At 57.7% G+C, this 22693-nt stretch overlaps 1 protein-coding gene across 2 annotated transcripts in view; it reads left to right on the forward strand.

Moving 5' to 3' along the window:
• Positions 1-2101: 2101 nt before the first annotated feature.
• VWC2 (von Willebrand factor C domain containing 2) overlaps positions 2102-22693 on the forward strand; it is a 50975-nt gene continuing 30383 nt past the window's right edge. For both annotated transcript variants that reach the window (XR_005084059.2, XM_037156040.2), the window contains exons 1-2: positions 2102-2756; positions 17221-17350. Coding sequence is in view for 1 of the 2 variants with exons in the window: in XM_037156040.2 (XP_037011935.2) it covers positions 2109-2756; positions 17221-17350 (778 nt within the window). In the remaining variant the exon portion in view is untranslated. The remainder of the gene's footprint in view (positions 2757-17220; positions 17351-22693) is intronic.

The following is a 22693-nucleotide window of genomic DNA, read 5'->3' on the forward strand; positions in this document are numbered from 1 at the left end:
CAGGATGTCCACAGGGTGGAGAGCCAGAGGGGCCCAATTAAAAAGGAAGAAATTAGAGAAAAATAAATAAATAAATAAATAAAAGAAAGGCGGGGGGGGGGCATGAAAGGTCCAGCGGAAAGTGAATGAGTGACAAGGAAGGAACGCAAATGGCAGCCTTAGTCAGGCTGGTGGCTGGCCGCGGAGTGGGGGACGCTGCTGCGCGCGAGCGTGACAGGTAGGTTGTGCCTCCAGGAAGGGGAGCAAGTGGGCGGGAAGTCCCCCGAAACCCAGGCAGCGCGACCTCAGTTGCGGAGGGAGCGGGGCGCGCGCCGGGCGGGAGGCGGCTGCGGCAGGCGAGACGGACGCGCAGTCTCCCAGGCCGGCCTCGGAGCCACTCTCCCGCCGCGCTCCGGGCATCTCCTCTGCCACGGACGCGCCGCCGCTGCCCGGCGTCCCCGCTGCCTGGTCTCGAGAGCCCCCCGCGCCTGCCGGAGGGGAGTAGCGAGGTCAAGCTGAGGCTGTCCCAGGGCGCGCTTCGTCGCGGAGACGCAGGGACCAGACCCGGGGATGAGCCGCGGAGGGCGGCGCGGGCTCTGACGCTGGTTGGGCAGCCACTGCTGGCCGCTGGCAGCGCGATGAACAAGCCGGCGGAGACGCCCTAGTCCGGTGCACGCGCCGGGCGGAGCGCGCAGGTGGGGCTGCGCTCTCCGTGGAGCACCCCGCGCGGGTCCCCAGCTTCGGGGAGGATGGGTGCCAGCGCCCCGGGGCCGCGCGCTCCACTGCTCCCTCCGCGTCCTCCGCGAACCCGGAGTCCGGCCGGCGCCCTGCGATCATGTACGTAGGCTGGGCGCCCAGCCCCAGGGGTGAGGGTGCACGCTGGGTGTCCGCTCCCGGGGCTCCGTTCGGGCTGCGTACAGCAGCTCCGGGCAAGCTTCTCCCTCCTCAAGTTAGTAAATATGGGTGATTCTCCCGGGGCTGAGGTCCACCGGGCCTGGCCTGGGAACGAGCAGGGGACACAGATGACCGGAACCGTACTGGAGACCCGGTGAGGGGGAGGGAGACACCGGAGCTCGCTGAATTTGGGGGGGGGGGTTGGAAGGGGAGGTTCAGAGTGGCTGGGTTGCCTGCACCCTGAGGCATCTTGGGACCCTTGGGCTGCAGAAACTTTGGGGTCTGGGGAGGCTTTGGGGACAGGGATAGTGAGTGGGGCTCGTCCCTGCCCTGCACCCCCATCCCCAGCCTCCCCCACCGCAAACTTTAGCGCCCCGACCCCCTCTCCTAGGTACAAAGCAATTAGGAGACAGAGCCTGCCGCCCTCGAGGAGCCTCTCCTCCCACCCCAGTGCCTGGGCAGCCTGCGGGCTGCTGCGGCCAGTGGGGAACCAAGTCTTAAATCCCCAACGCCCTCCTGGAAAGGGACCTGGGAGGAGGGCGGGAAGCACTTAGAAAGTTGTTGGAAATGACTCAGGGGGTCCTAGCAGCTTTGTTTGACCCCCTCCTCCAGTCCCTGAGGTGGAGTGGGGGTCCTGCTTAGCTCCCAGCATGGTGGTGCGTGTCCAGCTCCACGGTGGCATTCTCCACTTGGTAACTTTTGGGGATTGTGTCCAGAACCTAGGGAGGGGCACCCTGGGCGCCTGAGTTCTGTGATTCTACCCAAGATCGGTGGGTGGGGGCGAGCGGGGGGATGCGGCCGGGCTCGCGGCTTCCCCCCCAACTCCGCCACGCGTCCTAGGCCGTCTTCACAGCTCCTCACCACTACGGGAGAAACACAGCGGCGGGCGTTTTCCTGGAACTTCGCTTCCATGCCCGTCTCCACGAGTCGGGGACGTCTAAGAAAGGCCGGCTGGGCCCGGACGCCGGGCTTGCTTCCCTGCTGGGCTTGCGGCCCGGGCCCGCGCGGTCCCGCTCCTTCCTTAGGGCGCTGCGGGAGACGGGCGGCGCGGGCCGAGACGGGGCCGGGGCGCGCGCGGGCCCCGGGGCTCAGCTGTGCTGTTATTCTCTCGACAGGGACAGCGGCTCCCAACTGGCGGCGGCGCGCCCCCGGGCTGTGAATGCGACTCGCCCCTCGGCCGCGCTCCCCGCCCGCCCGCCCGCCGGGACGTGGTAGGGACGCCCGGCTCCACTGCGATGGCAGTTGGCGCGCTGTCCAGTTCCCTCCTGGTCACCTGCTGCCTGATGGTGGCTCTGTGCAGTCCGAGCATCCCGCTGGAGAAGCTGGCCCAGGCGCCGGAGCGGCCGGGCCAGGAGAAGCGCGAGCTCGGGCGCCCAGCGAGGGACGAGGGCGGCGGCAGCCGGGACTGGAAGAGCAAGGGCGGCCGCGGGCTCTCCAGCCGGGAGGCGTGGAGCAAGCAGAAGCAGGCCTGGGCCGCCCAGGGCGCGGGCTCCAAGGCCGGGGACCTGCAGGTCCGGCCCCGCGGGGACACCCCGCAGGAGGAGCCGCCGGCCTCAGCGGCCGCCGCCCAGGACGCGGTGGGCCCGGACCCCGCTCCCGCCACGGAGCCGCCGGAGGAGTACGCCTACCCGGACTACCGCGGCAAGGGCTGCGTGGACGAGAGCGGCTTCGTGTACGCCATCGGGGAGAAGTTCGCGCCCGGCCCGTCTGCCTGCCCGTGCCTGTGCACCGAGGAGGGGCCGCTGTGCGCGCAGCCCGAGTGCCCGCGGCTGCACCCGCGCTGCATCCACGTCGACACCAGCCAGTGCTGCCCGCAGTGCAAGGAGAGGAAGAACTACTGCGAGTTCCGAGGCAAGACCTACCAGACTCTGGAGGAGTTCGTGGTAAGAGGCGAGAGCCTGGGGCGACTGGGTACATCCGGGGGTCGCGGGGGGTGGTGGCGAGGCCGCCCGGAGCGCTATGCACCCTCACGGTGGAGAAGAGGCGCTCTCGGCCCCCCAAGGGATGGGCAGCGCTGTGCCCTGTCCTCCCGACACCGCCTCTCTTTTTCGGGCAGAGGCGATCTTCTAAAGCAACGCGGCCACTCGCCTTTATTCCTTCTGCCTTCTTGTAAAAGGGTTTCCTCAGAGGCCAGCCCAGCCGGCTCTGAAGGGGCAGGCCCGACCGCCTCTAAGCTGCACTTGCAACAGGAGTAGTGAACCGCTCCCCGTTCGGAAGTGTTGCCTTTGAAATGCCCGACCTGTCTTCAAACACGGGGTGACCGGCCATGCAGTCCGGGACATATTCTTAAGTCAATAGCCACTCAAAGGAGATGATTCACACAAATAAGCCATTTCCCTAGATTATATGTTGGGGTATCGTGCAAATATTCTACAAATTAGAAGAAAATGCTTGCTCGTTGGATGCCAAAACATAGTGGTCAGCAGAAACAAGAAGCCAGTTCATGGGTAAAAAGACGCTTTATTCTCTATGAGCAAAAATACTACCAGCAGCGGCCAGCTCCTGAACGCCTACTGCGTGTCAGGCTCCAAGCTGTTATTCGAACCTACGCTGACTTCCTTAAACCTCAAAGCATGCTATAGATTTTTATCTAGTATCTCCACTTCGTGGAGAAGAGGCAACTGAGACACAGAATACTTAAGTAGTGTGCTGAAGGCAATACAGCGATTCCGAAGTAGATTCGTGCGTCCCGCGCCGTGGTTCTACTCTAGGGCGCATGCGTTTTACCCCCTACGCTCTGCCGGAGCCCAAAGCCCAGACCCCAGCGCAGGGGCTGGGGTGGTGATGCAGCCCAACACGCAGGCGCTGGCCTGTGGGAACTCAGAGAGGCCTGACTCTCCACCCATGGGCCTGGGAGACACTGGAGTGCTGTCCATCCATTCCAATTGCCCGAGGCGGGTTCACCCACGGTGTGCCTGAACTTGGCCTTGGCCCAGTGACTTGGAATGCCAGAGATTTTCTGGGCTGCAGAAGGCATCCTGGGATCTAGAGCCCTGGGGAGGATCCCGCTGGAGTCCCCTAGGACACAGCCGCTGAGCAGTGGGGACTCAGGGTGTCCCCAGGATGAGAGTGCCTGCATGGAGTTTTAGAATTAGAGTCCCAAGGGCTCTGGAAACAGACAGCCAGGAAGGTGCAGCAATAGGTAATGCCCGAAGTGCAGGAAGAACTCCAGGAGTTAGAGTCAGGAAACGTGAGTCTCCATTCTGGCGTTGCCACTAGAGAGCTGTGCCCCCTCTGGGGTTCCTTTTCCCACCGGTAAGCTAAGGGGAGCCGATGCCATCGGTACCTGTTTACCCTCACGGTTCGTGGCTTTGGTCCTTGGAGAAACCAAGAAAACTCTGATGAGAAACTCGTGGGAACCAGGCCCTGGCCGTGAGTACGCCAGGACCCTGGCAATGCTGCCTGACTCCTGGGGAGTAGGGCAGGCGCCTCCCAGGTGTGTCGGGTGCTGGCTGGAAGCACAGAGGCAGGGGCGGCTGTGGGTGCCGGTGAAGCCCAGAGGAGGGACTTCCGGGGTGGCCTGGGACAGGGCTGTAGGCTCGGACCCAACAGAACAGTTCTCTTGAGACTGAGGTTCATAAGAAAATCGAAGTGTTTTAAGATCAAAGACAAGTGGTTGGTTTTAATTATTCACATGGATTGTTGCACTGTACAGAGCTGCAAGTGAGGGAGGCAGAGATGTTATCAGCATTTTGGTCTCAAACGTACAAACACATGGCAGAGCAGGTCCTGTCTCCCTGAGATCCCAGCGAGAAGGAACATCTCAAACTGCTATTTAGTAATTCGCTGCCAGGCGTGAGATGCCACGAGGCTGCCTTTGGGTGTGGGGAGGGGGCCTGTTTCCAAACCCTGGTCAACAAAGAGGGTGGGAATGCCCACCTGGAGATGGGAGACAACAGCAGCAAGAGAGGTTGGGAAGGTCACAGTCTTGGGAAGAAATAAAGTACCCACAAACCGATGGCTAGAGTATTACCTGCATCTTTCATCTTCAAGTGACTCTTCATTCTCAATGTCCATGCAGTCCTCATCAGGCACCAGGACACCCTCGGGCAGGGTGTCGGGCAGCAGGTACACCTTCCTAATTCTGCGGCTCCTCCTGCAGTTCACATGACTACGTGGTGATTCCATTTCTGTTTTGTATCGGGAGAACATCCATGCGTTTCCCTACCTTAATGCGGCTTTGGGTCAGTCCGTAAGTGTTGGTATTTTCCTTTTCTTCCATGTCAAGAGAGGATGCTTTCTTCGGGGCGTCAGAAGGACGGCGGTAGGAAGGGTGGGCACAGGTGGGCACAGGGGTGTCCAATCTGTGCCCCGAGGGCCGCATGCAGGCCAGGCTGGCTGTGACTGCCACCTGCCACAAAGTCGTAAATTTACTCGAAACTTGACGAGATTTTCTTGTGATGACATGTTGCAATGGATTTAATGTGTGGCCCAAGACGATTCTTTTTCTTTCAGTATGGCCCAGAGACTCCAAAAGGTTGGACACCCTGGTAAAGTCAGCTGGAAGCCCAGGGGTCTGTGGGATGCAAATATCCCACAGGGCGTGACCTGGGTGTGACCACTGTTCACACACCTGCTCCGGATCCTGGGCTTTGGAGGGAGGAATGGTAGCCTGTGTTTGCAGAGTGCATGGAAAATAGAGAGGGAACACATTTCCGGCCTGAAACACCAGCTGGGTTACAGTCAGGTCAAGCTGGGCTGTGGTACCCCCTGGCAGGGAAGGGGAGGAGAGGGAGGCACACAGGTGCTTGCACAGACAGTCTGTTCTCTGCTCCATGGGGCAGAAGCCCTGATGGATGTGGGGTGCTCACTGGGGGTCTGCAGGGAGAAGCAGACAGAACCCCGGGTCCTGCCCTGTGCCTGGGAGGCGCGCTTGGTCTCTGCCTTCCTGAGCTTCTCTGTCCTTGGGCAGGTGTCTGCTGCTGCCCTTTCTGTCCATTTTCTTCTGTGCTTCACACCTGTCTTCCCCTGTCTCTCGCCATCCCTCGCCCCACTGAAACTCATTTCTTATGTCTGGTTGAGCTCAGCCAGATGTGAGCAAGAGGACCTCACTCATTGCTTCAACAAAACATTATTCAGCTGCTAATAATAATTACAATAACATCCTCATTCATCCAGGATGTTTGCAATTTAGCTTGTTTATCTGAACAAGAACATAGTGACTAGTAGAATTTACTTCACTGCCTCTCAGATTAGACCAAGTGTCCTGTTCTTCAGCTCCTACCTGCAGGCACCCAACTGGGAATAGGTGAGTCTGTCTATTGTTTCTGTTGCATGTAAATGAAACGAGTCCATTTCGAGCAACAGAGGAAGTTGTTTCTCTCTCGGGCATCCTGACACCCTGGGGGGATGGCGATCGCGGACTTGGGGCCTGCAAGCTTGTCCTGCTGTCCTGTAGAACCTCACGGCGTTCACCATTCACGTGACTCCCTGACATGAGACGGCTCAGGAGAACTGAAACCGCACGCTGCTGCTGTGGGCTGGCTGGCGCTTGTTCAGCCCGTGTATCCACACTGGCTATCACGGCTGGTCAAGAGCTCTGACCAGCAACTGTTCAAGTCTTTGAAGAAGAAGGAAGAAGATGAATTGCAAGTAAGTGCTGCTCGCAAGACAGAGCTCCAGCGCTGTTGGCCGGGCTTGGCGAAAAGCGGCAGTGGCAGGTGGGATGCTTTGGGGCCACCGAGCCCAGCAACCCTCCGTGAGGGCTTCTGCGTCGGACTTCTCACTAACCCTGTTGCAAAAATTGCATTTCTAGAAGTTTAATAATGAAAAAAACTTATGTGAAATTTGGACTCGAAAGGTCCATCTAAACAGATCTCTACTGCAATTACGGTGCAGTGCCTCTGAAGAGGAAGATGCGATTCTGCGTGTTCTCAAAAAGTGATGAGTTCATACTCTGTTGGCTGACAGCTCTTCACATAGAGCAGCACCGTGATGACCGAGCTTTGCCGTGTCAAACGAATCCAGCTGTAAGAAGCTGACGTTCGTCTAGCGCAAGTGCCACTGTGGCTGCCCACGGGCTAGCTCATTCCCAGTGAGAGTCGGAAAGTTCCGGACTTCTTGGGCGGTTTCTCTGGAGCTTTCCCATGAGTCCCCCACTTGGTGAGGGGGACACAGCTCGCCTGACTGGTCGTGGGCATGCTCCGTGCAGCAGATATGGTGGAATCAACCCCATAAAAGTTTGATCATTCATAATGGGAGGAAGGAAACCAATGTCTACTCAGCGTCTGTATGCTTTCCACATCTTTTTGGTGATTTACACAACAGACTGAGGAGCTGGTGTTTTCTTTATTTTAAAGGAGAAAAAACTAAGGTTCAAATCAGTGAAGCAGTTGGACCGAAGTCGCCGAGCTAGTCAACAGTGGAGCCGAGATGGGAGTCCTGGCCTGTTGGACCCAGAAATCGTGCACTCCCAGCCACGATGCCTTATCTTTATGACCACACTGCAACAAAGTGGCATTCTGTGCGTGGCAAAGAGAATGTGTGGTTTACGGAGAAGGGGAAGCTCACTCAGGCTGGGAGCACTTGACCGCTTACACATCCAGGAAACACTGGATGAGTTTGGTGAAGCGTCAGTTTATAAAGCATCCAGGGTGAAACGAATACCCATGCTCTGCAAAGTGTGAAATCCTGAGTTGCAGTGAGAACAGAAGCTTTCGGTTCCAGGAGCTCCCTGGGGGCGCAGGGAGCACCTCCCATGGGCTGTGGACCCAAATACTCTATCTCCAGGCCTGGCCAGGACCTTGGAGATTAGCAGGCCTGTGGGAGGAAGGGGGACAGACTGGTGGACCGAGAGGCAGCTGCAGCCCAAGGAAGGGCTCCGCTTGGCTCCCCGCACAGAATGCAGCTGTTTGGCGAGTGAGTACAGGTGTTTGACAAATGCAGGGCTCGCACACACCCCAGATGGCCCGACTGTCGGGAGACTGAGATGATTCCCAAGTAGCTGGGCTCTGCCAGAGCTGAGCCAGGCTGCCCCATCAGAGAGGCATCTGCCCTCCAGCTGACCACACGCCTGTTTGGCACGGTTTACCTGTGGTCCTTCAGCCACACGGCTCTGTCGTGTCTCTCTTTCCACAGGTTGAGAGATGTCACCTTAAGAAACCGATGCTTTATTCAAAATCAGGCAGCCAGTTGGTGTCAGAGGAGGCCTGGGGCCCCAGGGCCCAGGCTGTCAAGCCCCACCCCTCCGGTCTGGGTGGAGAGCCTGCCACGAGAACTCCAAGGACATAGTGTCTGCCATCCAAAGCCATCGATCAGTGGGAAGCCCGGTTCCGTTTCATCCCCATGCCCGGGTGATTCTGAGCCTCCGTACTGCTTGGTGGCAAAACTTGGAGCGTACCCTGCTTATCTGTCACACCCTGAGGAGCAGGTGACACACATATAAAAGCCTGCAGAGCTCTGAGTGCACCTGCGGCCGGGCCAGCGTGCGGGGCGTTGCAGGTGCGTGTGCAGGTTGTGCCCCCGGCGTGGTTCCGGCCTCTGGGAAGACCGCCTTGTGCCGTCACTAGTGAGGGGCTCACGGGGGCCGTGTTCTCCTGTCACTATTTCCTTCTCAGGTGACATCTCTGAATCTGGGAAATTCCAAATGAAAAAAAAATCCTTGCATTTGTTTACTCGAAATATTGTTTGGATATTTACTTGCCCGGCACTGGCCTGGATGCTGGAGGTACGGTGTCAACCCATCTGGTGACTTACAGTGTGTGACATGTTCAGGGGGTGTCTGAGGGCCTCGGCAGGGACACAGTGGAAGCCAGGCATCCAGCCTCCCTGTGGTACTGTTAAGCAGCACAGGGACCCCGGGCAGATTTCTGGGGAGGAGACAGGTGTCCATCTCCAATGGCGCGAGCAGGCAATGGAGAGAAGGCCGACACCGCCATCTTTCAGGGCCCGGCCCTGGCCGTGTCGCTGGGAACCCTTGCTGCTGCCTGTCTTTTCCCGGGCTGACACGCTGCCAGCTGGACTTCACTGGGCATTCTATTTCTGTCGGGCACTGGGGTGCAGCCAGGACACACAGTGCCTTTCGAATCTGCAGGAAAGGATGGTGTCTGCGTCTGCCCCGGCCCCATGGCTCTCTCCAAAGCCTTTGGCCGGCCTGCAGACGGGCCGGGCGATGGGAAATCCAGGCGCCGGGCAGCTCTTCAGGTTTCCTCCTGCAGCCAAAATGACTGCTGTAAATGTGATGGGACCCCCCACCCCCCTTGCCTGGGAAGATGAAGTACAGAGTAATAGCCTAAAATTCTACCAAGTACGAAACTTAGGAAATCCTGAATATCATATACAACTCTTCTTTTTAAAAGCTAAAATGGCCAAAACAGTAAGAGAAATTCATCCCTAGAGGCGGAAGTCAGAATCCGGAGAAGAAACTCAGTCTTGCCGCGGCAGCTGTCTGGGAGCTTCTGCTGACACCCGGGGCCCGGACCCTCGGTATCCACGGCCGGGCTGGAGCCCATGGCCAGTCCAGGGCCCCACGCAGAGAGTCGATAGCTGGGTCAGACCAGAAGGGGTCTCACCAAGAGCCCTTCCTGCCATGGGGCGGGGCAGACACCCGCCCCCGACCGGGCCTGAGCCCTGTGCAGAGCTGGAGGGCTTTCCTTGACCAGTTGCCATCTGGAGTATGCATGCCCTCCCGTGGGTGTGAAGCCCAAATTCCTGCTTCTCTGAGTGGTTCAAACACCCATGTGGGATATTTCTGTTTAAAGGGGTCCCAGGCTGGTGCCTGACAAAGCACACACCCATGGTCATAAAGAATCCCCACAGATAGTGTTCCAAGAATGTGGTGTCCAAATAAATCACACATGAGAAGAAAGGGCTTCGTAAACAAGAGTCGGCTGAGACAAGCAGTCGAAATAGACCCAGATGCTGGGCATAGATGGGAATACTTAATATGCATAAGAAACCCATGCCAAAATAAAATGGATGGGTAAACAACCCAAGTGCATCCAAAGCCCTAGTCAACTTGGGTGGGAAAGGGAAGCAGACAGAACTTGTGTAAACAAACGAGACAAAAATCAGGTTCATATTCAGTGGGAGGGTTTGACAGTGTGTTAGGTGCAGATCATGAAGAATTTAGCGAACCTGCAGGTGTGTGAAGAAGAGGCCCAAACGAAACATGGGCACGTGGACGGGGGTGCGAGAGGTCTCAGTACATGGAGGAGAGCAGAGACCTGGGTGCGGTCAGACCGGAGTCTGAGAGAGGGGGCGGGGGCGTGGGAGACGTGGAGAGACAGTGTCCCCGACTCGGACAGGCCCCGAGTTTCTGATTCATAGTTACATGATCCAAGCATGGTGACGCAAACACATATCCCCATGCCACACCGTGTCACAGAGACACGGGATTGCACAAAGGCAAGAGCAGGGCGTTAACAGCAACTAGAGAGAAAAGGCTTTATCTACAAAACAATCATCAGCAGGTTGTCAGCTGACACCTCATCAACAGGAGAAAACCCCAAACCATAGAAGATCTTTAAGGAGTAAAGAGAGAAGAAGAGTTAATTCAATTTTTGTGTCCAGCAAAACTTCCTCTCAGGGCTGAGCCTGAACACAAATATCTGTCCAAACACGAGAGCATCCCACCAAAACCCCTTTACTCACAGAACTTAAACCTGTAACCGAAGGGTGAAACTGGGATGAGGGACAAGGTCCTGGAGGCGCAGTCCCGGAGCCAGGCAGGCACGGAACACAGCCTGTTGTTCAACAAACTGCAGAGCTGTGGCTCTCAGCCGTGCCCCGTTGGCCCGGCACGGGCTTTTGGTGAAGTGGGCAGGTGCCGATGCTTTTCGTCTTCGTTACTGGGGTGGGGGTGCTACTGACACCTGGTGGGTAGAGGCTGGACATGCTGCCGACATCCTGCAGGGCAAAGAGCGGCCCCCTGTGGCCGGTGTCAGGAGTGCAGGTATGGAAAGCCGACGTGGACCCAACGCAGGGGGCGGCCATGGTGGTGATGGCTGGCTGGAGGTGGACCTCACGCCTCTGTGCTGCCCATGGGCTGGTGTGTGTTGCACTGAATTTCGAGTTGGGAACTTAATCTTTAAACAAACAGGAACTACTATTACCTACGGCTTTTAAATGCTCTTGGGGGAAAAGTTATTCCTGAGGCCAGCTCCTCGTTAGGTTGATCATGGAACAGGAGAATGCCCTGGAGACCCCTCCTGGCATCCGGGCCGAGGTCACGGAAGCCTCCAAGCTCCTGTTGGCCCTGGGCAACGGCTCCAGTGCTGCCGGGGACAAAATGCAGAGCCCTCCACGGCGACATAACATGACAGCCTCCTCGCGCTCGCTTCTCGGCCCCCCTTGGTTTGCCAGGCAGCTCGGGGGGAACAGCAATGCCAGCTCCCCCGGGGGGCCGGTCCTTTTGAATGGCCCCCTCTAGGGCCTGCCCCCTCCCTGATACACTCCCCTTGCCCAGCTCTGAAACAGCTTGGCACTTGTGTTTCACTCTCCAGTTTCACATTCCTTTTGTAAAGGTAACCCGGTGTGTTTGCTCCGGGAGACTTGCAACAAACAACCTGCCAACCCAGTTGCAGGCAGGTCACAGCTCATGTTCACTGATTTCTGTTAAGGTGTCAGGAGCTAGAGCTCTGCTCCCGGTCACACAACTGACAGCTTTGTCTGGGGACACAGAGCCACCCCCAGCACCTTCGCCTCAGCTTGCCACTGGGTTCGTCACATGCACAGAAATGTCAGTGCTGGGCAGGTTGGAGAGGAAATGATTCTGACAAGGCCACTGCCTTTCCCAGGGCCTGTGAAGAGCAGGGGACACGGGGGGCCTGAGGCATAGGCTGTGCTCTGAGGTCAATCTCAGCTCCCTCAGGCCTGAGGTCAGGTCTCTCCAGGAAGCCAAGGAAATAAGCTCATCTTGCCCCTTGGTGACAGTCAGAGCCGATTGACATAGTGCATGGTCAGCTCTTGGGGACCAGGCCGCCTGCCTGTCTCAGTGCAGATGCCCCAGCTTAACGGCCCCTGGAAAGGGACTCCGTGACCTGGGAAAACTGCTGGTGGAGTCCTGTGGCGATTCCAGAAAGCGGGGGAGGAAGCTCAGCTTCCACAGGAAGCCGGGGACGAAGGCAGCAGCCAGCAGTGCGCGCCTCCTCCTCGGCCGAGGTCCAGCACCTGCCGGGTAACTGGCCGACTGTGGGCCCCTGAGAGCATCAACGAGAGGCCAGGCCCTGCCCTCGGCTGGCACCTGACCAGCACCCACGTGGCGGCTGGGTGGCCGGGAGTGTCAGCCCTGCTCCTGGGCCCCAGCCAGCTCTGGGCGAAGGCAGCGGACCCACGCCTTTGTCATCTCCCTGTGGCCTGCTCAGGGTGAGCGCAGTCACTGCTCCTGAGATGTAGAGTGCCTCGGGGTCGTCAGGCTGGTTTCTGCCAGGCGTGTGTGTGGGTTTGTGTCCCAGGAGTAGGCATGCATGCCAATTTCGACATGCCGTTCCCCTCATTCACCCAGGTCCTCACCCTCTCTGACAGTGCTCCCCTCTCCTTTTCCTGTTTGCTGAGTCCCTGGAAGAGTCTGAACTGGTGACCCCCGAGAGTTCCCATCTTCTTGTGACCCCCTCACACCTACCTTTTCAAATCCTGCTCTCGGGGAGGCGTTTCATTTCGATCACTAATATATTCAGTGGAACGCAAGTCTGTGTTCCTGTCTCCCAAATATGGCTTTTCTTTAATCCTCCACTCAAACTCCAGTAAAGCAAGTGGGTTTGGGTCTTCCCGTTGCTTTCACGGGAGCAGTGTGTCTTTTCCCTCCCCCCAAGGCTGCTCTAGATAGAAATGCTCAGTGGACATCCTACCCCTTCGGTTTAGGAATCTACGAATGAGAAAAGTATCCGGTAAAGGAGTCTGCCCCCTTCCCGAATCTCAACATCCCCCAGGTTCCCAAGGCAGAGCAGAGAGGCCCCACCCTGTGTGGGCCCAGGGTCCGTGGAGCCCTGAGTCTGGCTGCCTGTGGCCTGGGGTCCACGGGCCCCTCCCCTCCCTCTGTCCAGCTCTGCTTGCAGCAAGCGTGGGTGTGGAGGTCGGGGGCTGGCCCATCGTGGGCATGCGTCTCATGCTCACAGTTCCGGGGCCTGGAAGTCCAAGACCAAGGTGGCCTCAGTGGGTTCTGCGAAGGAGCCCTCCCCTCTCACTGTGTCTTCATGGGGTGGAAGGACAACAGAGTGGTCCCCAGTGTCTCCCTCTTCCCAGAATGGTCCCTGCAAGGGCCCTGCCACCCTCAGGACCTCATCGGGCTCTGAGCACCTCCCAAGGCCCACTTGTGAACACCATACCATTGGGAGTTGGGGCTCCGGCATGTGGTTCGGGGAAGGCTCGAACATTCAGGGCACAGCAGGAGGCCAGCATGCTGGTGCCGTGTGGGGTCCAAATGTTCTCCGTCCTCTGGGAGGTGGGCCAGCCTGGGTCTCTGACCCAGGACCGTCTTCCTCGCTCTCGTCCCAAACTGTGTGCCCCCTGGGACAGCCCGCCTGCATCCCCACCCCACCCCCCACAGCCCCCCACCAGATGAGCTCCTGCACAACCAACACGAACCTGAGGAAATCACCTCCAAGGGGATCTGTAGGCTTTCAGACACAGGCTCACCTTCATGTGGCCAAACCACGCAGGAGGAAAAGTCACTCTCCAGATAGAGAAGACAGCCTTGCAGGACGGATGTCAGGCTGTTACACGGTCCCCGGTTGTGTGGTGGGAGGACTTGTTTTCTTCCTGAGACTGGAAGCTGACAGCTTCTGGGGACAGTTCTTAATTAAGTCCCTTTGTGTGCAAACCCGTCCTCTGACAGACGATGAAAAGACAAAGAACAACAAAGAAATCTCTCTGAAGGGCCCAGGAGGCAGAGGCTCTGCTGGCAGCTTGGCGAGGGGGGCTGGGAGGTGCCTGCAGCCTGACTGCGTTAGGTGGGCATGTGAGGGGCACACAGGGGCTGGAGGGGGGCCCGGCCTGCCCTCAGGGGGTGGGGAACGTCACACCACACATGGAGCAGGCTGCTGGGCAGGTGTCTCCTGTCCCTGGGGAACTGGCTGCTGCTGTCGGTTTGGAGACAAAATCCTGAGATGCCTGGAGCCAGTTTGATGAGACAGTTTCGGGTCAGGAACTCGGAGCAGGGCTGGGGAAAGACTTGAGTTTGTGGTGGCTGATGGAAGGAAAGCTGTGACCTGCATAGAATCTTCCAGATTTCCTGCAGGTGCTCAGGGGGCATTGGCGAAAGTGGACGTACCCATAAAGACAGTACCTGAACAGCCAGTTGTTGGTCCGGACCACCCTGGGCTCGGGCGGCCGCCCCAGTTGGCTGTGGGGATCCTTGGCGGTCCTCCAGCCCCGCTGGGGGTTTGCTCCATGAAACAGCGGTGCCGAGGGCCTGGCTACCACTTTTCCCTCCAGCTCCCAAATCACACAGCCCCAGGTCATTGGAAGCCAGCGGCGGACACCAAAGGGGCTTGGTGACTTCCCTTCAAGTGCTTTCAGCTCAGCGTGGCACTGGGCACTTTCTGGAAGCCAGGCACAGCAGCTGGAAAGGACGCTTTCGCCATCTGGTGACAAAACCTAGACAATGACTTTGGGAGGCTGCTTGTTTTCCAGGGCCAAGCACGGGGCAGGGGGGGGCGTTTGGTTCAGGGTGTTTGTAGGCGTGGGGTCCCGGGAGCAGCAGCACAGCCGGGTGGAGGGTGCGGGGCCCGCCCCGGAGTGGGTCTCCCCCAGGTGCTACGTGAACCGCCCCCTGAGGGGATGTCATGTCATTCGTCACAACATGCTGTGCAGTTGACGTTTGGCCTCGAGTCTTCCTTGTCTCCCCGGTGCCCTGCTCAGTCCCTGGGACAGGGACAGGGCTCTGGCCCTTGCTGAAAAAGGGTGGAAGTGGGCACCACCATCTGGCCTCTGGACCGTGATGAACAGACAGCACAGAGGGTCTCACTCTCACGCCCCCTTCGGAGGAGCCACGTCCCCTTTACCCAAAGGGGTGCCTGACCCCGGCGCCCTGCGGGCGCCTGGAGGATGGAGCTTTCCCTCGAGCGCCACGTGCCCAGGTTCGATTGGTCCCGAACCTGGATTTGTGACTGGAAAACCACCAGGAATGATACTTCCGTGGTAAGGCGCGCTGTGTAAAAGGCAGGTTGCAATTGGCTGTCGAGAGGTACTGTTATCTTTAGGCTCACCCCCAGGTAATCTTCTTTGGGGGATATGGAAAGTTTGGAGGTGAGAAAAGGCTATTTCCCTGACTCCCTAGACCCTAGTGTGCTTTGGGAGCCCCTGCCACTGTGTCCAAGGACCCCGTGGCACCTGGGTGCGCTCCCCGAAGTGTCCGGAGGCCTTCTGCTCTTGAGCTGGGTGGTGAGGACTCCTCAGTGTGGGGTGTACTCAGACCTGGGGGCTATGGTGGGACCAGCCGTTTGGGATCTAAGCAGGTCATGGGGCAGGACCACCTTCTGCCCCAGCCCTAGCTGTGGGAGCCATCTGCCTGCACCTGGCACCTTGTGGGCGGGGCTCTAGCCATACCTGCGTGGAGGTGAAGGGAGCTGTAAGGAGGGCCCCTGTGACCCAGAATGCCAGACAGCTGCTCTGAGCCCTGTCGTGGCCAGAGCCCATGCCTGGGCCCCCCAGGGCTGCAGTGGCCCCTCTCCTTGGAGGCCCCTCCCATCTTGGGCAGTGAAGGCCCAGCCCTCCTGGGCAGCAGCCACTCCCATTGGCCCCCCACAGCTGCTGCCACACCCAGACCAGGCTCCAGAGCACAGCCCATGGGCGGATGAGGGCTGAGCTGGGGGGACTGGAAGCTGGAGGTGGGGTGGTCTGTGGCAGGGGTTTTCAGTTGAGCCACATGCACGACACCAGGGAGGCTGAGGTAGAAGGCACGTGGTGATTTAATTGAAAGGGAGCGACCAGCTCCCCTGTGCTGACACTGAAGATGACCTCCGGAGGGGGAGAGTTTGCGGTGGGTCTAACAGAGGCGGGAGCCTTCCCCGGAGTGTGTGCTGGGTTCTGCAGGCTGCTTCCCGGTGGAGGGCCGGCCTGGCAGTGATTCAGACCAGGCCCCCAGGGAGACAGCCCAGGAGGGCCCAGGAGAGGCTCTGCAGGTTGGGATTGGCACCACTCGGCAGCCCAGGACTAGAGGCCGGAGAGCCCTGCTCTGAGGCTTGGGCAGGGATCCCGGGACCCTAGTGATCAGATAGGAAGCTGTGACTCGGAACCACCTGCCCCAGTCCTGGCCCCAGCCGGGCTGAGCGTCCAGGGCCCGAGAAACAGGCTGTTACGTGCAAGTCGAACCACTGCTTCAGGAAGTAACCAGGCTGCTCGGGAGGGGCTGCACTTTTCGTTTCCTGGGTGGTGGGGACAGAGGAAGGCCTGTAAGGGCTGTGCATTTTCCTGTTCCAGGGCCGGGGTGTCACGGGCATGGGACCCAGGTCAACCAGGCTACGTACCTGGGAAAACTCAGCTCGACGTGCTCCCCATCTCCCTGTCTTCTCAGGCCTCCATGTCCCATTTCTGCCTCTGATTGCAGGGCCCCCATGTCCCATTTCTGCTTCGTCCTGGGTCAGCCCCCAGGAAGACGTACTCCCAGAGGTTTTCAGAAACAGCGGCCCCGCCCACTGCGTCCTGCCCGGGCTAAGGCAGGAGGGTCTGGCTGGCAGTGTGCTCTCGGCCTTTCCAGGAATGGCCTCGATGCCCGATTGGAATGATCCAGAGGTAGAATCGGGGCTGATGGCTGCCAAGGACGACAAGACGACATGAAGCCAGGGTCTGGAAGAGCAGGTTGCACTGGGCGAGAGAGGGACACGGCCCAGGGGAGGGCTCTGTGCAGGGCACTGCTGCCACCTCGGAGTCCCCCCCCGCCCGTCCTCGTCAACAAACTCAGCCAGAAATGGCCGTGGGTGCCTCCTAGTTGCCCTGATGGTTACCGGAGGCCGTGGTCAGGCAGCTCCTGGCCAGGGGCCGGGCTCGGAGAAGTATCTTGTTTCCCCGACGCTCCCCTCTCCCTGCTTTCCTGGTCCACTGTGTTCCTAAGTCAGGGGTGGCTGGGGGGCACCAGGCAGGTCTGAGAAAAGGGATTTGTCCGCCTGGTGAGTGGTTGGGCAAGAGCCCAGTGGGATGTGTTATTTCCTTACTATTTAAACAAAACCCTCGGTGTGTGAATCACTAAGGCAGCTGCCCACCTGGAGCTGAGAGGGGACTCCATGGCCCATTACCCGAGGGGGCTGCCACTCCCCAGGACCCTGTGTCCACACTTTGAATAGCACTGGGCTGGGTATTTTTTTATGTTCTTAGGACATTGGGACGCCTTCACCACACGGTGGGGGGTGGGGGGACGCGACTTTGCACGGTGAGGACAGGGACACGCTGCCTGACCGCGGGCTTCTGTTCCAGGTGTCCCCCTGCGAGAGGTGCCGCTGCGAGGCCAACGGGGAGGTGCTGTGCTCCGTGTCCGCGTGTCCCCAGACAGAGTGCGTGGACCCCGTGTACGAGCCCGACCAGTGCTGCCCCATCTGCAAAAATGGTACGTGGGACGACAGCCAGGCAGGGTGCGCCTCCCCCTCCCCCAGGACGAGCCCTCCAACTGCTGCGGGCACCTGAAAGATGAGTGGGTGTGTGAGCTGGGCTGTGGGCCTGCACACACCGTTGTGTGTGGGTGTGGCCGCAGGGCGCCCAACGACTGTGAGGCTGGTGTCCTCAGGTTGGTGTTTCTTGGGGAGGAAGTTCTCTGGGGAGAAATTCAGTTTCCACTGTTGAGGACTGTTGCTTATTTCAATTTAACTGTGTTTGTTCTTGCGAAGCAGCTCTTCTCTTTCCAAGACACATCAGCCGTGCGGGTTGGGTTCATTTACTTTTCATTACGAAGCAAATTAAAACTTGAAACGTAATTGAATATTCTTCATAAGCAAATGAGGCAGGAAGAGCGCCTCCTCCCACTTCCAGGGAGAGCCCGGGGTAGATCAAAGCTGCGTCTGCTTTGTGAGCAGGGCTGGCAGGATGTCCTTGACCACGATTTACAAAGGCGAGCCTTTCCACATCTGAATAATGAGAATTGCCCCTTTTATCTGAAGCGCAGAGTGCCTTCTGGGCTTCACACTTTAAGGGGATCTTTGACAAGCTTGGGTTCCCCGGGAGAATGGGCTCAGGAGCAAAGGTTTGGGAGGGCAGTTTGGGAAAGCCCTTGGGTGCACCTTCGGAAAGAGCTGACTTCAGGGACACCGACCAGGTCTTCAAGTAGGTGAGTGTCTTTCCTAGTGAGAGGGACGGGCTGGCTTTGTACGGCCCAGGGCCTGGTGCTGGGACTGGGCAGGAGCCACAGGTTGGCTCAGGGAGATGCAAGCAGTTGTGCAGCCTGAGCCTCTCAGAGACAGGGCAGGCTGACCTGCGGGCTCTGCGGCTCCTCATGGGCGGGGCTGCCAGCCCAGTGTGGGTGGCTCTGTGTTGTGAACTTTGGAAGTGGCAGATGGTCACCCAGGGCTGTTAGGAGTGTCCAAGACAATGCAGACGTTCTGCACTTGAGCCAATTAAACTGGCACAAGTGGTGGGCAGCACAGGTGCCTCTCCCGGGGTAGGGGGGCCAGGCGTCCCCACAGAAGCTGCCCAGAGCTCCTCTGGGGGCTGGCTGCTCCTCTGGGAGTGCCAGGGAGGGTAGGGACACCGGGAGGTGCGGCCCCGGTACGTCAGCATGGACCAGGCCCTTCAAAACAGCCACAGCCCTGGCTCAGCCTGGCCGGCCTCCAGGCACTTTGCACGGGTGTTGGGACGGACTGACGGCAGGAGAAGGACTTGGGTTCGGGAAGGAGATGCGTGCGGCGGCTGGCGGTGTCTCGCTGGGGCTGGGGTGGGCAAGCCCGCTGAGGAGCCCCGAGGTGCTGTGGCCTGTGCACAGCATACAGTGACAGCATATAGTGGGCGGAGCACCCTGCCAGTGCGGGTGGACAGAGGAGCTGTCAGTAAGTCCAAGGGCATTCAGTGAGTGGCTTCGCTACAGGATGATCCCTCGTAGGGCATCTTCAGGGTCCGGTCCACTGTGTGTCCTCCCATCCATCAGGGTGAGAAACTGCGCTTTGGCACTCGACAGGCAGGGAGTCCTCCTTCAGATGTTTACAAAGACCAGGCGACAGGACCTCACTCCCTGGGGGGGCGGTTTCAGCCCGAAATTCTACAGCAGTGTCAGGGCTGCGGAGGAGCTGAAGGAGCTGTTCCATGAACAGCTGAGTGCCCTTCACTGTGCTCGCCTGTGGCTGGCGTCCGCGTCACCTCTTTTGCTCTCTGTCCCCCGTGTCTCCCTGTGTCTCCCCGTCCCCGTCATAACTGGTACCACCTTTGTGCCCACTCATTGTCTCCCACAAATCTCGCCGTCTATGTACACCACCTGCACGACACCCGCCGAGAGAGTCTGAGACTTCTCCACACTCCCGTTTGCTCTTTGGATGGAGTCCTCTTAGGGTCTAGAGTCAGGAAGCTGTGTTCAGAAATTATTGGAATTCTTTCCTTTCCAAGATTTTATTTATTATTTTTAGAGATGGGAAGGGAGGGGAAAAGAGAGAAAGAGAAACATCAATGTGTGGTTGCCTCTCAAGCACCCCCTACTGGGGACCTAGCCCACCACCCAGGCATGTGCCCTGACTGGGAATCGAACCAGCGACCCTTTGGTTCACAGGCCAGTGCTCAATCCACTGAGCCACACCAGTCAAGGGCTGGAATTAATTCCTTATCATACGTGGTTAGGCTAACATTTTGTATGGACTTAAACTCATGTGTTTCCATTTGTGCTCAATTTATGTCATGAAGATGTAATTTTTTGAATAAGCAAAACACGTTGGAAAGTGCCATTTGTATGAATAAGGTCTACTCTGAAACTGGCAGGACTTTTACACCAGACAGTGCTGGTTTGGAGAGGGAGGAAGTAGTTGTTGCCCGGACAGCGAACTTCCAGAGGCTCTCCGGTGGCTGCTGTGCTTTGAAGACAAGCAGGGGGCGAAGGAAAGTAGGGTCGGGCAGCTTGTTGGGAGGATGGGGCCCCGGCGAGTTGGTTCAGTGGACTAAGTGCCAGCCTGAGAAATATAAGGTCGCCACTTCGATTCCCAGTCAGGGCTTGCAGGCCAGGCCCCCCAGTAGGGGGCGTGCGAGAGGTAACCACACGTTGATGTTTCTCTCCCTCTCTTTCTTCCTCCCTTCCTCTCTCTCTAGAAATAAACAAATAAAATTTTAAAGGAGAAGGATGGGTAGTTTGTTTTTTTTTAAACTGGATTCAAGAACTACAGATTACAGAAGGATTTGTATTATAAGGATTTGATCTGATGATATCAAAGTATCAATAACCTCCAATGTTCAGGACTACAACTGGGAACAAACCTCAGTGTGTCTAATCACGTCGGTCCTGTTAAGACTCCTGAGAACGTGCCCAGCAGAGAGCCTTCGGCTCCAGCCGCCTCGAGTTACCGACTATTCTGACCTTGAAGGGGCAAATGGCATTTGGAATTCTCAGTAAAATATCTGCTTGAAAAACAAAAACAGCTTCTGTCAGCATCAAATGCTCTGCAGTAATTGACCAAACAATTTATGGCAGTTCAACCATGCCCCTCACACACACACACACACACATGTTTTCATAAAAAAAATTACATGTTTGATAGATCACAGACTTTAAGACATCCAAAATGGTGGCTAGTATGAAATTAAATGCTCGGGCAGGCTGCACGTGGATGGACTGTGAAGGTTTTTAACTGCTGACCTCAGGGGACTGGCCCTGACCCCCACACTCGGAGCTCCTGACCTGCGGCGTTAAGTAGCCCCTGCTCCCGACAGGAGCAGAATTGCCGCTCGGTTGCAGGCTGCCAAAGTCACTTAGCTCAAAGCAGCCAAAGTTGGAGCCCAAGAATGCCTGGAATATAAATGAATTCACAAACAAAACACAACTTAATATATTCACTTCGTTGACTTGTACAGCTTGATCTCACCCCGATTCTCCTTTGATAAGAAGGATGTTGGGGGGCGCTGCCTTTGTTTTCTGTTATTTTTCTCAATTATAGGAACAGTGGGTATTATACTGACTTGCCAGGTTTCAGGTTCTCTCTGGTAATGGGCACAGCACAGAGGGGAACTTCGCCTCGGCCTCCCCCCCTCGCCCCTGCCCCCGCCCCTTCAGTGCCCTGCGAGCAGGAGAGGGCAAGTCTTCATTCTGCAAGAGTGCACGGTGCCGCTGGCTGTCTGCTTGTGGGGAAGGCGCCGGGGGCGGGGCGCGCTGCGGGACTGGACCTGGGCTGGGCTCAGATCCTCTACGGGGACCAGCAGGAGGAAATCGCTGAGGTTCACAGCGGTCCCCGGGCTCCCTGACGACAAACACTGTGCGTCCCCCTCCAGTACCAGTGCTGCTCAGTGGCCACTAGTCTCGGCTTCATTTCCATGGGAAATGAGCATGGCCGTGTTGTTGGAGGAGAGTGAAAAATATTCTCATGTTTTAGAGAAAAATACTGAGAACCCAAACATTAGAAGTAACTGTGCAGCCAGTGTGTGAGAAGTACCAGACAGGGTTGCTTATTTTTCTTTCAAAAAATAGGATAAGATGATAATTAAATCACAAGCAGTGGACAGAAAGGAGCGGGGCCTGTATATCTGTTTGAGTGTGTGTGTGTGTGCGCGCGCGCGTGCACATGTGTGGATAACACAGAGACCCTGTTCACTAGGGAAGGCCGACTCCTGTGGGGTCTTTCCGAAATCGGAGTTGCTGTTCATCAGGCCACACTGCTGAGCTGGTGCACAGCAGCCCATGTACTCGGATGACCTTCTTTCGGAGCCTGCAGATGAAGGAGGGATTCTGGGGGCCCCACCTGCTGTCAGCTAGAGGCTCAGGACACTTTCCGCTGCCAGCACTTCAACTTGTGATTCTGAAAAGTGATGCCCACTGGCAGGTGTCCTTTTCAGGAAGCCCTGAATTTGTACCACGCACACCACCGAGGTCTGCCCAGCTGTGGTCTGCTGATGGAGGCTGTGGCCACACTTGTCCTCGGGAAGACGACCTATCCATGCTCCTTGGCTGTCACCCGTCTGCTCGTGACAGCATGCAGCAGTGCAGAGGTCTGCAGTCTGGGTCCTGTCCTCAGCCACGGGGAAGGCAGTCATCACACAAAGCAATAGCTGCTCATCCCAGCTCGGGCAGATGTCTTCACCGCGTCCACACTGTGATCCATGGGGCCATTACCCAAGGTGCCTTGAGTTGCATCCAAAACCCTCAGAAAGGATGCCTTCCGGAGAAATGAGCTGTCAGCAGAAGACACCTGAAGAAAGATGCCTGTGCCCTTGACTCCCCCAATCTATCCCAATCCTGGGAGAACCAGCCAATGAATGTTCTTAGCCAGGACTTCCAGTGGCTGTGTCCCAGGAATGGAAAACGCCCTCTCTGCTGGTCTGAAGATGCATTCTGCTCACGGCAAACCCCAGACCTTGTGGTTGCCTTTCAGGAAGATGAACTGCAGGTAAAGAAGAGCCATCACCCCAGGAGGTGTCCACACAGCGCCACTTCTAGAAATTGCACCTCACCTTTTTTAAAAATATTTTATTTATTTATTTATCTTTAGAGGGGAAGGAGAGAGGGAGAGAAAAATCAGTGTATGGTTGCCTTTCATGCGCCCCCTGCTGGGAACTGGCCTGCAGGGAACTGGCCTGCAACCCAGGCATGTGCCCTGACTGGGAATCGAACTGCGATTGTCTGGTTCGCAGGCCTGTGCTCAATCCACTGAGCTACACCAGCCAGGGCTGCACCTCACCTTTTCGAAGAGTGATGTGTGCTGGGTGAGGCACACAGCTAGCTGCACACACCTGCTCAGACGTGCTCAGAGGCTGGGATCCGAGTTCACGAACAGGC

This window comes from Artibeus jamaicensis, unplaced genomic scaffold, assembly GCF_021234435.1.
Source record: "Artibeus jamaicensis isolate MK-2021 breed Jamaican fruit bat unplaced genomic scaffold, CSHL_Jam_final contig_1016, whole genome shotgun sequence".
NCBI lineage: Eukaryota > Metazoa > Chordata > Mammalia > Chiroptera > Phyllostomidae > Artibeus > Artibeus jamaicensis.